The sequence below is a fragment of the Microtus oregoni genome, unplaced genomic scaffold (genome assembly GCF_018167655.1).
Source record: "Microtus oregoni isolate MIOR12 unplaced genomic scaffold, Mior012 000026F_ref0000081, whole genome shotgun sequence".
NCBI lineage: Eukaryota > Metazoa > Chordata > Mammalia > Rodentia > Cricetidae > Microtus > Microtus oregoni.
The window spans coordinates 18,715,816-18,731,327 of NW_024543085.1; the positions used below are offsets into that span (position 1 = coordinate 18,715,816).

Consider the following 15,512-nt stretch of genomic DNA (forward strand, 5'->3'; position numbering starts at 1 on the left):
ATCCCATGCTCATTCACTCCCAGTCCAGTTGGAGTTGGTGAGCTCCCATTAGCTCAGGCAAACTATCTCAGTGGGTGAACCTCTCATGGTCTTGACTTCCTTGCTCACTGTTGCAAGGAGACCACTTGTTTGTCCAGGCTACCCAGCCCCGAAATAATCACACAGAAACTTTATTCATTAAATCACTACTTGGCCCATTAGCTCTAGCTTCTTATTGGCTAACTCTTACATTTTAATTTAACCCATTTCTATTAATCTGTATATCATCACGAGGTTGTGGCCTACTAGCAAAGTTTTAGCACATCTACCTCCGGCTGCAGATCCATGGCATCTCTCTGACTCTTTCCTTCTCCTAGCATTCAGTTCTGTCTTTCCTGCCTACCTAAGTTCTGCCATATCAACAGGCCAAGGCAGTTTCTTTATTCATTAACCAAGAAAAGAAACACACAGACAGAAGGACCTCCCGCACCAGCACATACTCTCATTCCTTCCACTCTTCAACTGGACCTTGGGAGTTCAGTCCAGTGCTCCAATGTGGGTCTCTGCCTCTGTTTCCATCTGTTGTTGGACGAAGGTTCTATGTTGATATTGAGATAATCATCAGTCTGACTACAGGGCATGGTCAGTTCAGGCCCCCTCTTCTTATTGTCTTAGCTGGGGTCATCTCTGTGGGCTCCTGGAAATTTTTCTAGAGCCAGGTTTCTTGCTAACCCCATAATAGCTCCCTCAATCAAGATATCTCTTTCCTTGCTCTCATCTCTGTTCTTCCTCCATCTCGACTATCCAGCTCCCAAATTTTGTCAGACGATCATGTCTCTTTCCAATTTCCAGGTGGGTATATATTTGTTTTTCTTTGGGTTCACCTTATTATTTAGTTTTTCTAGGATCATGAACTATAGTCTCAGTATCCATTGTTTATGGCTAGCATCCACTTAGTAGTGAGTACATACCATGCTCATTTTGGGGGGTCTGGGTTACCTCACTCAGGATAGTGTTTTTTAATTCTCCATTTGCAAGCAAAATTCAAGATGTCATTTTTTTTTTACCACTAAGTAGTGCTCTAATGTGTACATGTGCCACACTTTCTTTATCCATTCTTCAGTTGAGGGGCATCTAGGTTGTTTTCAGGTTCTGGCTATTACAAATAATGCTGCTATGAACATAATTGAACAAATGCTTTTGTGGTATGATTGAGTATCTCTTGGGTATATTCCCAAGAATGTTATTGCTGGATCCTGAGGTAGTTTGATTTCCACTTTTCTGAGAAACCACCACTATGTCCATAGTGGTTGCACAAGTTTGCGTTCCCACCAGCAATAGATGAGTGTTCCCCTTACTCCACAACCTCTCCAGTATAAGGCTATTGTTAGTGTTTTTGAACTTAGCCATTCTGACAGGTGTAAGATGGTATCTCACAGTTGTTTTGATTTGCATCTGATTTCTCTAAAAAATATTTTTCAGAGTTCTGTTTTGCAATTCTGTGGGAGTGGTGGCCATTCTTAACACTATTTAGTCTTTAAAAAGAAAGGCTTTTAATCAAAACAGTATTAAATCACTTTTCTTGTTCCCTTTTCTCCCCACAGCCCATCCCATATCCCTCCTCACTCTCAAATGGATAACCACTTTTTCTTTGACTATTGCTGCTCCATATATGCACATACTTGTGCATTTACGTGTATGCAAAAATGTTTATAAATACAACCTGCTGAGTATGCTTTTGCTGTTTGTGTGTATATGACTTTCAGGGCTGACCACTCCTTATTGGACAATTAATAAGGGTCTAAGCCCTAGGAAAGGTTAATTTTTCCCCTCCCAACAACCACTAGTTGCCTGTGGCTCTCTGTCTAGCGAGGGGGCCCCATGAAAATTTCCCATCTTCTCATTAACACGTCCACTGCTTTTTGTCATTGTCAAAGTCTTGTTTGTGCAGCCATTTCTAGGAGAGACCATTTCACACCTGACTTCCTGGTATTCTGGCTCTCTCTGCCTTCTCTTCTGTCTTGTTCCCTAAGCCGCAGATGCGCAATCATGTGTGCTGTTTGCAAATTTGGATGATATCAATTCCTATAAATCCTAATTGTTTTCTCCCCACTCCGTTTTTTTTTTTTTTCTTTTAAAGAGCGTCTCCCTAAGCAACCCAGGCAAGCCTCCAGCTCCCAATGCTGGGATCAAGCCATGCGCCAGCTTCACTCAGCACAGTTTTGTTCTCCTTCGTGTTTAATATCAAATAAATGTGATGACTTGACACATCCTTGTCTCGTTCTTGACTTCCCCGGGGAAGCTCTCAGTGTGTCAGTCTTAAACCAGTGCTCACTCTAGGCTTTTGACAATGATCTAAACAGCTTAGGCCTTTGCTTTTGCGTTCCATGAACTAGAATGATTTTTTTTCAAAATATGTAGATGATATATATCCATTGATATAAGCATAAATTTCTTTATTTTTTATATAAAATGATCTTTTTTCAGCATCATTTTACAAGAGAAGACATCAAACAGCCTATAATGACATATTTAAGGTGATTTGTGGTATGCTCAATATGTTATATATACATATATATCATATATCTAACATTCTTAAAAATTTTATTCTATGTATATAAGTTAAGAGTGCACTCTTGTTTCATAGCAGATTTGATAAGTAAGTTCCAGTGTTGGGACGCCAGCTGAGATATGTGTTATTACTTCCTAGGGAAGCAGGCTGCCTTAGATCCGTTCATCCTGCAGAACCTTCTGCCAAACTCCACTGACAAGTATTACATTTACAACGGCTCACTGACATCTCCTCCCTGCACAGACACCGTGGAATGGATTGTTTTTAAGGATACAGTTAGCATTTCCGAAAGCCAGGTAATCTCGGAGGTTCACATAATGAGGCAATTTGACGCTATTGTAAAAGCATTGCTTTGTAGCTGTGCTGCAGACTATCCCGTTAAAGCGTTTGCTGAGGCTTTTGAAGCTGGTGTGTTAAATGGTTTGGTCTTCTTTCCAGCTGGCTGTATTTTGTGAAGTTCTCACAATGCAACAGTCTGGCTATGTCATGTTGATGGATTACTTACAAAACAATTTCCGAGAACAACAGTACAAGTTTTCCAGGCAGGTGTTTTCCTCCTACACGGGCAAAGAAGAGATTCACGAAGCAGGTATGTATTGAAATATCCTTTCGCTGTGCCCCTCACAGACTCGGCGTCCATGGCTATTTTGGTGTGGTGGAAAACGCACAAGGCTTACGGTTTTTGAAAGCTTTCAATTAACTTCTCTAGCTTTAGGCGAGCAATTTAGCTTCCCTAAATTGTGGTTCCCACATCGGCAAATGAGAATTTGAAAAATCCATTCTTCCTCTATGAGTTTTTTTACAGGTGAGAAAAATAAGATCTGATAAATGGAAGCCACTTTTCCAAATTACAACAAGCAGCAAACTCCACATAGAAGTTCCAGCTTCACTTTAAAGCATTTGCCGGGCTGGAAGCTGTAGGAAGGAAAGGCTGCGGTAGGCAGACCTTGGGGTGTCGTGTCTGGTTGGCATCATCAGGGGCTTGAGCTGGAGGTGGTAACATGAACGGAAACTCAACATGAGATTATGGTGCATACACTTGTGTTGCCAGTTCCAAGAAAAAAAATAAAGCACCTAATAGGTATTGAAAATGTTATAATGAATAACTAAAATGTCCTCGATTTCTTTCTTGGGAGGAAAATAAGTTTGCCTTTGTCATAACCAACCAGCAGGGGGGAATATGTGAGTGTGTGGGTTCCTTGCATATGTTCTGTGTTTTTTGTGCCTGACATAGGATCCAAGCCATTACAGATGTCCAGAGGACAGGACCAGAAGCATCTCTGACTTGTTCCTTTCTGTTTATTCGAGGAAGTAGTCATCCATGAAGAAATCTTTGGAGTAGCCTTCATTTTGAAAACTTAAGACTTTCCAAACTAGATTCTTTTTTATCTCAGCCCTGAACTTAATGTTTTGTCATGAATAATATTAATTTAATTTAATATTAATTTTTAAATTAACATTCAATATTCATACTTCATTGTTTTAATGGGATATTTAGAAGTGTTTTTAGCCAACAATAAAAACTAATGACAGCCGGGCAGTGGTGGCGCACGCCTTTAATCCCAGCACTCGGGAGGCAGAGGCAGGCAGATCTCTGTGAGTTCGAGACCAGCCTGGTCTACAAGAGCTAGTTCCAGGACAGGCTCCAAAACCACAGAGAAACCCTGTCTCGAAAAACCAAAAAAAAAAAAAAACAAAACAAAACAAAAAAAAAAACTAATGACAACAGTATTAAATAACTATGTCTAGTTTTGACATTCGCATTCAAGTTAAAATTGCCCAAAGTGATAAAATTAGTCATATTTCCGCTAGCCATCTCAATTACTTAAATAATTTTATAGTGAATAATATGCAATTGATCAGAAAAGAGAAAATCAACCTGAACTAACTCCTTTTCCAAAATGCAGTAGACTAAATATCAAATTTAAAATATGATAGCTTTTTCCATTATATTTTAAATCACATTTTATTGAGACTCCGGATGGCTCCTCGACTCTTTTAGATTAAAGTCAGTGTCTGTGACTAGATGCTGGACATGTTTCATGCTCACCTATCTTCAGCAAGGCTCTGTTCCTCGCTCTAAACCTTCCCTGAAGCAGCGCGACACAGCCTCGCACGTCCGCTGAAGATTTTCCCTCTGGGCAGCACGCTTCTCCCGCTTCTCTTGTCTTCACACTTTTGCCTGCTCCTTGTTCTCTCAAACTCAAGAAAATATTCCTCCTCAAAGAGATAATGTCTTGTGGGACCCTTATCTCCACGCTGTCTGAATCTGGTCCACGAACAGGACTGCTCTCAGGTGGCGTCAAAGCCATGGAGTTCAAGGCAAACAATGTTCATCTGAACTTCATACAGTGTACCCAACTAGATGTTCCTTTTAATGACCAGACTATAATAATTGCCTGTCTTCATGGCTGTCTCATTGCCCTCTAAGTCCAGGAAGGCAGTAACTACATTTTTTATCTCTATGTCTTTCTGAGGTAAACCAAAGCTTCAATTCAATGAATATTCACTGCACACCCAAAAGACTAAGCTTCCATATAATAAAATCATGGTGATGCTTGATAGATAAACTCTGCCCTGTTAATGTGTAACCCACATGTAGCTCTGAATTAGCACGGGACAATATAGTTTCCATAATTAAGTTAAAGACTTAACTTAGTAATAATGACAATAAGCAATGATAATTGCCAACTTCGTGTAACACTACCTTGCCTTGAACCAGAGAGCATTATACTCAAGCCTCATATCACCCAGTTAACGATGCTGGCCAACATGTTTGTGGTTTGCATTTTGGGAATCTGATACTGAGTGATTTGTCCAGGTTTACACAGCTAGTAAGGGGTGATGTCAGTATTTGAACTCAGATGTCTCTATCTTTAAAGTTATCCAGAGTCCTTTCTACTCTACAGAATACCTTAAAAGAAATATAACTTTAAATTTTTTTAAAATTAATGTCCTTAAAAACATGAAACTTTAAAAAGTATTGACTTTTGAGGGTTTTGCTTATCCTAAGGTTGAACAGAGACACTACACTCTCTACACTATTCGGTGTTCTGAGTTACAGAAAGCGTGTTAACAGACTATCAAGGAAGGCAGGCATTTCTCAGATGACACACGTGGGCATCGATCATACTCCTCTCAGCTGTGCGTGTATATTGTCGCACTATCCCCCAGCTCTCTGGCAGCATTGTTATGACTGTCAGAGTAATAATTATCACATTTTTGCAACTTTGTTCCAAAATAATTAAAATAGCAGAACTCGTTCTGCAAGGGGGCTGTTGGAAATAGATATATTTATTTAATTGGAGTTACAAATGCAAACTTTAAAATAAATTCTACCGTAAAAATGTTCACCCACAGGCTCTTTGGGAAGTGTGCTCGTTCATAGGTGCCCTTCTCCCAGGAACCCTCCAGAACAGCCAAGTAGTGTTTCACACAGCCGTCTATGTGCAGTTGAGACAATTGCTTAGGCAGCAGTATTGCTTTATATTGAGCCAATACTAACTTTTACTATAGTTTTGTGTCTTTGAGATCCAGGCTCTGGCCCTCTGGTCATTTGACCTTCCCCTTGTCCTGTCTCCCTGGCAGAGTCTCAGCTGCTTCCTTCATCCTCCTGTAGTTCTTGGGTTCTTCTCAATGAACGAATTACCTCGGCCCAGGTCCTGGAGATCATCGTACCCATTCCCATACCCACCCCTTGGAGTGCTACCCGCTCTAAGGGCCTCTATTTACCAAGATGCCATAGGAGTGAAAGAACATCTTTCTTTTTCCTTTTTTGGTTACATAGCATTTAATTTTAAAGCTTCAGTTTATACAAAAAAAAAAAGATGTGGTTTTGAGGGTGCAATGAAATCTGCCTATTACCAAATTCCAGTTCTGTTTGTTGTACCAGTTTCATCTATACAGTTGATATCAGTCAAACATTATTTATTTCATATGAGACATTATCAATTTTTGGCAATTCATCTGTCTTACTCAACATGCCTTTTCTCCATCCCTGAAAGTAACCATTTCTGCTGAACTGTCCTGGTGCTTTGTCAGCAGTGATGCTATTTTTCATTGCCTTGCTTCAGAGCTATTCATGCCCCAGCTTCACTTTCTTGGTAGGTTAAGCATCTCACTGTTACCTGAAGCTCGAGAGAAAGGACAGTCCCTGTCTTCTAGGGGCAAGGCTTCTTCTCTCTTGAAAAGTGAGGAAGACAAGAATGAATTAAAGAATACGCTCAGTTCCCTTGTTCCCTAGCCTTTGGGGCTACAAGGAACATGCGTTATTGGCACCAGGCACCAAAGGAATGAGTGGCGTTAGATTTCCAGACAGGTCAAAGCCAAGTTCTTCTTTATGTAATGTTATTTAAATTTTTTTAAATGCTCAAAGTCTTCAAAAGAATGTGTAGCATACTCTTCTGATTCTCAGTTAAAGACAGTTTCAAGGAAAGATTCTAATTTTAAAAACAATATCTGTGTCATAATAAAATTAAGAAATCATTTCCTCATGACTGAGAAACAGATACAGTGAACCAAAAAGATACAGCTCCTTATTTGAACTCTGTCACTATTCAGGTAAAACTATGATTATATTTGACAATGATGTATATTTAGCATGTAAAGATAATTACATAGTAATCTTTCAGATTTCTACTGTATAATATTTTGCATTTACTGAACTTATAATAAAAACGGAGGTGCTTGCTCTCTGTTTGCAATTGAGAAGGGGGATTTCTGTTTAGAACAGGGACATTTGCTTATGAACTGAAACAACTCTTTTTCTAATACGACTGACTGTTTACTTTTCAGTAAGTATTATTATTATTATTATTATTATTATTATTATTATTATTTAATTTGTTGTGCATATCCCTGTGGTGGTTTTTTTTTTATAATAAAGCTTTATCGCCCTTCTTTTTGAAACTGAATTTGACAACAATTTAGGGTGGAATTCAGGTTTTAATTTCTGTCAAATTTAGTCTCAAATAAGATCCTACATTGGTTCTATTGTTAAAGTAGAAAATATGAGCTGGGTGTGGTGGCGCATGCCTTTAATTCCAGCTCTCAGGGAGGAAGAGGCAGGTAGATCTCTGTGATTTCTAGGCCAGCCTGGCCTACAGAGTGAGTTCCAGGACAGGCATAGATGCACAGAGAAACTCTGTCTCAAAAAAAAAGAAGAAGAAAATATGGGTAAGCTCATAGAAGACTCCAAAAATTCCTTATGATGTCACCACTAAGAAATGACCCCTGAGAACTCTTTTGGATATCCTTTCAGACTTTCTACTCCAATTAAGAACATTGTTGTATCTCATAATGGCAAAATTTTTACATAGTGATATTAAATGAATCTTTAATAAAACATTTAACTGTTATATAATATTCTACCACTTAATGAAATTTTCTTAAACCGTTTCTTCAGTGTTAGATATTCAAGGTATATTTATACTTTCTCCATTTATAAATATCTAACATCTTCATTTTGACTAAAACAAAAATAAAATGTAAGATAAAATTGTCAGAATCTTTCTCTTAATAAATGTATCGCAGAAAATACATATTTTCAACATATGTATCAAACGTGACAAGCATGTGACTGACTCCCTGTTTCCAAGTGCACTTTGAGATTAAATCCCAGACGATATTCATTTTTACAGTCACAACAGCCTCTAAGTATTCATCTCTCCAGGACATCGATGCTCTAATTTTCTGCTTCCAAGTAAGGCTACCATTTCTTAGCAAGGCCCTTCATTTGGGCATTGTAAAGGGGACATCGTAGATTCTACAAATTGTTGAATTTGATAGAACCATCTGATCTGGAGGGGTTTTTATAGAGGTTACCTTTTAAGAAAGCACTATGAAGAACAGTTTAAACATGTAAAAGTATAAAGTAGGCAAATTTTTATTTATTCCCTGCCTCCCAGGCACAGACACTACCATGCTTTGCTGTTAGAACCTTTGCAACTCTCCCATTGGAGAGTAGGAGTTATTGAAGCATGCAGGTAAATAACTTGGTTTCAAAGACCAGAGAACATTTACTTCCAAATCTAGTACCAATACTTGGTTATGTAAAAGCCATGACATTGTGGATGTTATAAAACACCATGTCTTCACCTATAAAAAGAGAAGAATAAAAGTGACCTCTCCAATCCCACATCAGACAAAGGACTGATCTTCAAAATATATAAAGAAAAGAAATTAGACATCAAAATTCTAAATAATCCAATTAAAAATGGGGTGCAGAACAAAACAGAGAATTCTCAACAGAAGAATCTCAAATGGTCAAAAGACACTTAAGGAAATGTTCAATATCCTTAGTCATCAGGGAAATGCAAATCAAAATGATTCTGAGGTACTGTCTTACACCAGTCAGAATGGCTAAGATCAAAAACACCGATGATAGCTTATGCTGGAGCGGATGTGGAGTAAGGGGAAGACTCATCCATTCCTGGTGGGAATGCAAGCTTGTAAAACCATTCTGGAAATCACCGTGACAGTTTCTCAGAAAATTGGGAATCAACCCAGCAATTCCACTCTTGAGCATATACTCAAAAGATGCTCAATTTCTCTCTCTTTTTTTTCTTTTTATTTTTTAGAAAAGAAGCAAACTATTTTCATTTGACATAACATTCCCAGTTCCCACTCCTTCCCCTCCTCCCATTCCTTCCACCTTCTCCCTCACCCCACCCCATCCACTCCTCAGAGTCATTAAGACACACTGCTGTGGGGAAGGTCCAAGGGCCTCCCTACTATATACAAGGACATTTGTTCAACTATGCTCATAGCAGCATTATTTGTAATAACCAGAACCTGAAAACAACCTAGATGCCCCTCAACTGAAAAATGGATAAAGAAAATGTGGTTCAATTACACAATGGAGTAAAAAAAAAATGACATCTTGAAATTTGCATGCAAATGGATGGAACTAGGAAAAACCATCTTGAGTGAGGTAACTCAGACCCAGAAAGATGGACATCGTTCTTATGTACTCACTCATAAGTGGATGCTAGCTGTAAAACAAAGGATGACGAGGCTATAGTCCGTGACCCTAGAGAAGTTAAGTAACAAGGTGAACTCTAAGAAAAACATATATAGACCCACCTGAAAAGGGGAAATAGACAAGATTGCCTGAAAAAATTGGGAGCATGGGTATGGGGAGGCGAAGGGAGAGTGGAAGGGAAAGAAGAGGGAAGAAGCGGGGAGGAGAACTTGAGGGAACAATATAGTTGAGATGGAAGATGAACAGAGATGAGAGCAAAGAAAGAGATATTTTGACTGAGGGAGCCATTATGAGGCTAGCAAGAAACCTGGCACTGGAGAAATTCCCAGGAATCCACAAGGATGGCCCCAGCTAAGATCCTAAGCAATAAAAGAGGGTGCCTGAATTGGCCTTGCCCTGTAGTCAGATTGATGAGTATCTTTTTTTTGTTTTGTTTTGTTTTTTGGTTTTTCGAGACAGGGTTTCTCTGTGATTTTGGAGCCTGTCCTGGAACTAGCTCTTGTAGACCAGGCTGGTCTCGAACTCACAGAGATCCGCCTGCCTCTGCCTCCCGAGTGCTGGGATTAAAGGCGTGCGCCACCACCTCCCGGCTCTCGATGAATATCTTAAATTACCTTAAATGTCACCATAGAGCCTTCATCTAACAACTGATGAAAACAGAGGCAAAGACTCGCAGCAGATCATGGGGCTGAGCTCTCCACGTCCAGTTAAAGAGTGGGAGGAGTGAGAATATGAGCAAAGAGGTCAAGACCATGATGGATACACCCACTGAAACAGTCTACCTGAGCTAATGGGAGCTCACTAACTCCAGCCAAACAGGGAAGGAACCAGCATAAGACCAAACTACTCCCTCTGAATGTGGGTGACAGTTGTACAGCTGGGGCAAACTGAGGGGCCACTTATCAGTGTCACCAGGATTTATTCCTACTGCCTGTACTGGCTATTCAGAATCCATTCTCTTTGGATGGACGACTTGCTCATCCTAGATATAGTAGGGAGGCCCTTGGACCTTCCCCACAGCAGTGTGTCTTAATGACTCTGAGGATTGGATGGGGTGGGGTGAGGGAGAAGGTGGAAGGAATGGGAGGAGGGGAAGGAGTGGAAACTGGGAATGTTATGTAAAATGAAAATAGATAGTTTGCTTCTTTTCTAAAAAATAAAAAGAGAGAGAAAGAGAGAAAGAAAGAAAAGTGGTCTCTACAGAGGGCTGCTGTGAGACTTATAAAGAGGTAAATTTTGCAGTGTTCCACAGTGCCTTAGATGAGTAAGCTGCAGAGTCAGTGACTGCTATTGTTGCCATTTGTCATGTGCATAGATGTAGTGATAAGAGCTGCGGGGCTGCATCCCCAGCACCCCAGCCGCCTGCTAGCTTATGCCCGAAATAACAGCACACAAACTGTATTCATTTAAACACTGCTTGGCCCATTTCTATCTAGCCTCTTCTAGGCTAATTCTCACATATTAATTTAGCCCATTTCTAATCATCTGTGTTGCACCCCAAGGTGCGCTTACTGGGAAGATTCTAGCCTACGTCCATCCTGGGTCGGAGCTGAATCACATCTGCCCTGGAGAGCAGAGGATGGCGTCTCTGTCTGAGGCGTCTTACCTCACTTCCTCTTCCTCCCAGCATTCTGTTCTGTTTTCTCCACCCACCTATGTTCTAAGCTATGAGCCCAAGCAGTTTGTTTATTACTTAACCAATGAAATCAACAGATTGATATATGACACTCCCACATCACATAGAGAAACAAGCAATCACGGTGAAGACGTATAGCTTTGCAAAATTAGCATGGCATGCATTTAGAATACTTTGTTATAGAGTGTACTTCATTGAAGTACTCATGAATGGACTTCCAATGTTAGCTAGCAATGTAAAACATTTAATGAACAAATTTAAAGCCATATAAAATAGTGTGCTTTTCAAGAAATAGAGCATGTTGAGGGTGTCTTTGTAACATAATGCATCTCAACTCTGTAGCCTAAGGCAATGAACTGCAAGATATTTTCTACCATTTCCTAAAAAAATGTCATGAATTATACATTAGCAAATCTACTTTCATAATTAACAGTGATTTCTCATAACCAAAGAGTTTTTTTGCATTTCGCCTCCATTTCTTTTCTGCTGTCTTTTTCTTTTTTCTTTTTTTCTTTTGTTCTCAAACTACTCAGCACTTTGCTTAGTAATCTTTTGATTCTTTCTCTGTGTGAGAATGTTCTTCCATATAATAACTACTGCCCTTTATGCCAGCCAAACGTGGGTGACACACTTTGCAACCTTGAATGTTTACATGGGACTTCTGATGAGCGCAACCCTATTTGGTCTAAGTAACAGACTATTTTGTTCTATGTTGTTTGGGTTCTGGTTTGTTGTGCATTTCTCTGCGAAGGAAGTCAAGAGGTTAGAAGCTAAAGACACCTGGAACTTTCTGACTGTCAGCATTAGAAAGCTATGTCAGGAATGAACTTTCAAGGGGCAGGAAGAACAGATACCCCATATGCCAAGAGTAACCAGAATCAACCTGAGTGGAAGACTTCAGCTGCTCTTAATCCAGAACACATGTGGCTGTTTGATCAAGGAGATATTTTAGGGACCTTTTTTGCTTGTATGTAACACATAAGCACTCTAGAGCTCTGTGTTCTTCATGAACCAGGTTCCTTCTTTCAGTCGTCATTGCTTAAAGAATGAGTGCCTGGGATCCAGATTGAATGTAACTCGTAAAAATGACTTGAAAGGTAGCATGCTCTCCCAGTAAAGTTGATGAAGCTTATACAAGAAAGTTATAACTTTTATTGTTTACATTTTTGTTAACATGTGTTTGATATCAAAATATATATTGATCTAGAAAAGACTTCTTGATTTTTCGTCCAGATAGTTGGCTTGGTATAGTTTACATCTTTCTAATAAGAGAATTGCACTAATTTCAGGGAATGAAGATGGCTCAACAGTTAAGAGAACCTACAGCTAAGAGTGCCTAATAGGCTGGAAGAGGCCTTGGGTTCAATTTCCAGCCCCATCTGCTCACAGCCACTTATGTGTAATTCCCGCTCCAGACAAGCAACACTCTTTTCTAGACCTCACCCATTCCTGCAATCAGTGTGTACGACTTCACACAGAGACATACACTGCGTATTCATATACTCTAAAATAAAAATAATAACTAATGTCAATAGAACAATAGTAAGGAAAATAATATTAGGTCATGTTAAAGAGCTACCCCATGGTCATTGCCTAATTTTATGTCAAAATACCAGACTATATTTAAGGAACCAATTGGTTTGTTCTTAAAAGATCTAGTCAGTGCTTTGGCAAGATCACAGTGTTCAGATGTAAGTTAGACTTTTCTCTTGAACACATTCTAAAGTAGATATGTTTTATCCCCTCATGTCCTTTGTTTCAACAGTTAAAGAATAAGATTTACCTAAAGGTTCATATTACTAAACCACTGATTATCAGTTAACAAAAAGGATGTTTTTTTTTAAAAAAAAATAGTGTTCTGATTAAAATAAAGCTGAAGATACATGTGTTTCACTTAGAATATCTACAGTGGTAAGTTAGTCAGTAAGGCATGGGGCTGGCAAGATCTTCCAGGGAAGAGAAAATTTTATTTTTAAATAGCCATATGAAAATCTTCTACTATAGAAGTTTACTAAAATACATAATATATAAAATATATACACATATTTAAAAGGAGTTTAAATGGCATTACCGTATTATGGGGGTGGCAATACCCCAATTAGACATTGTATGCTACCAAAGAAATGTCCGAAGAATTAAGAATGGGTTACATATATTTGAGTTGTTTATTAATGTGGTCTGATAGAAATCCCAACCATTTTGGGCAATTGCCATTGCAGTTGATTACCCTCCTGCATTTTGACAGTGAGATCCTATTGCTGAGGACGCCATGTGCTTATGTCATAGAACATGGAGAAATCTAGCAGGTACTCATCTGGAAGCTTCATCCCTTCTGGCTTGCATTCATGTATCTGCAGGTACTCTACATGCTACACAAAGAGAAAAGTGATCATCAATCTCCCCCAGCTGTGAACCCCAAGAATTACAATAATGACATACCTGCAAGATGTGCCTGACGATAGACTAATAACACAAATGTTATGGGAATTACCATCATTTTTTAAAAATTTGGAATTAAGGTCCACTGCGCAAGATGGAACCCATATATATACCATCAATGAGATCAAAAACTTGACATTAGATAGGTCATTGACCTACTATTATTACTCTGCTAAATGAAATAGCAATTAAATGACTCCTAATGACCTATCATCATATCCATAGATGAGTGAATGACTCACCCTGCGTTGGAGAAACATTTTCTTGAAGTATTTGGTAATTAACACAGAAACTTGCACGTGATCAGCATGTAGATCACAAGAGATGCTGGGATGCTCGGCCTTCTTTGGGATGTCTCTCTCACACTCTCCCCTCAAGGCTCGAAGATCTATGCAGAGGAGGGAAAAGAACCTTTATTAGAGCCCGAGATAGTTCATGACCTTAAGGAAACAGTCTTCCAGACACAGCAGAGCAGATGCACTTAGGAACCCACAGAGATGATGGCAGTGAACACAGGACCTGCGCAAGCTCAAGCCAGGCAAATCCCAGGACAGAGGAGTGGGAGCAGGCATGAAGTCCCACCTCTGGCCAAGGAGCTATTGCCAACAGATAGCTGCTAGGATAAAGAAAGTCAATTTTCTTCAATGGACTGACACTGTGCATATCAGCTGCACTCAAGGCAGGTCTCATGCTCAGGAGTAGTCTACACAAACAACTGCACAATTTTTAGAAGGAAGAAAACATGAAGTTGGGTGGTTAGGAAGGTAGAGAGGATCTGCAAAGAGTTGAGAAAGGGAAATGAAGAAATAAAGGGGAATAAGCCCCAACTATGAAACTAACTATAAGAGTCATATTGACTTATAACTAAGACAGTTAAAAATGAGAACCTGCTAGCAAAGAAACACAACTTTCTTTGAAAAGTCTCACTACAGATTAAAACAGAAGGTTACCATTTGAAATGTCTTTGACAGATACAGACAAGCCAGGGAAGCTGGGTAAGAATGCTTTGGTCAGATTCCAACGAACACTTTTCTGCTTTTCTCAGGCCATTTTTGCTTTGTGTGGATGCATTCAATTAATAAATTTTACAGAGTACAACTTAAAAAGCATAAAACTTACATCACTTTAAAGCATTCTCCTTCTCCAAAAAGAGGGATTTATTTTAGGAGGAGAGAATCTACAAATTATTCTGTCAGAAACCCACCTTCTACAGGTCCACTCCTCTAGAAGGAAGAAGGGGGTCATCTGGGTATTTCAATGATACTTATGTGATGCTCTGGGGTTGAGATGACTTGATGATCTTCTGCCATCTGGTGGAAAAGTCACAGAAGTGTCACAGGTATATGGTGTAGTCTAAACATAACTTGGAAACATATTTTTCGTCTGTATTCACATTTTCACAATGAAAGAAATTTCCTCTTATTCTTAGAGGAACACGCCACTCTAAGCCCTTCTTAAACAAAATAAAACATTGCCAGTTTGGGGGGCAGGGGAAGGAAGGAAGGAAGGAAGGAAAGAGAAAAGTCCTATCTCTAACTCATGTGGATTTACCCAGGCGTTTATTCAAAGTATATGTTTATATTTTGTGAATAGCTAATTTACTGTTGCAGCTACAGGGTTGCTTGCTAATGGTCAATACCATATGGAAGACAGGCTGCTTGTGAGGGAATTGTTAGTCGTGGGCGCCCTCGTGTGTTTATGAGAAGAACTACAAACGGGAAAGGAAAGGAAAAAGAGAAAGGGCGAAACCCTTTGGGTCGTACTCTGACACACCTGTTGGCAGTGTCAGAATCCCTACAGGTGAACATCCCCATGTTCTCAGTGGGTGGGTGCACCCCTCGCGGTCCTGAGTTCCTTGCTCGTGCTCTCTCTCCTTCTGCTCCTGATTTGGACCTTGAGATTTC

At 39.5% G+C, this 15,512-nt stretch overlaps 1 protein-coding gene across 4 annotated transcripts in view; it reads left to right on the forward strand.

Annotated features, from left to right (window-relative positions):
- Positions 1 to 15,512, forward strand: part of Ptprz1 (protein tyrosine phosphatase receptor type Z1) — a 177,617-nt gene that overhangs the window by 95,215 nt on the left and 66,890 nt on the right. For all 4 annotated transcript variants that reach the window (XM_041675477.1, XM_041675478.1, XM_041675479.1 and 1 more), the window contains exons 7-8: positions 2,690 to 2,847; positions 2,990 to 3,140. In XM_041675477.1, the coding sequence (XP_041531411.1) occupies positions 2,690 to 2,847; positions 2,990 to 3,140 (309 nt within the window). The remainder of the gene's footprint in view (positions 1 to 2,689; positions 2,848 to 2,989; positions 3,141 to 15,512) is intronic.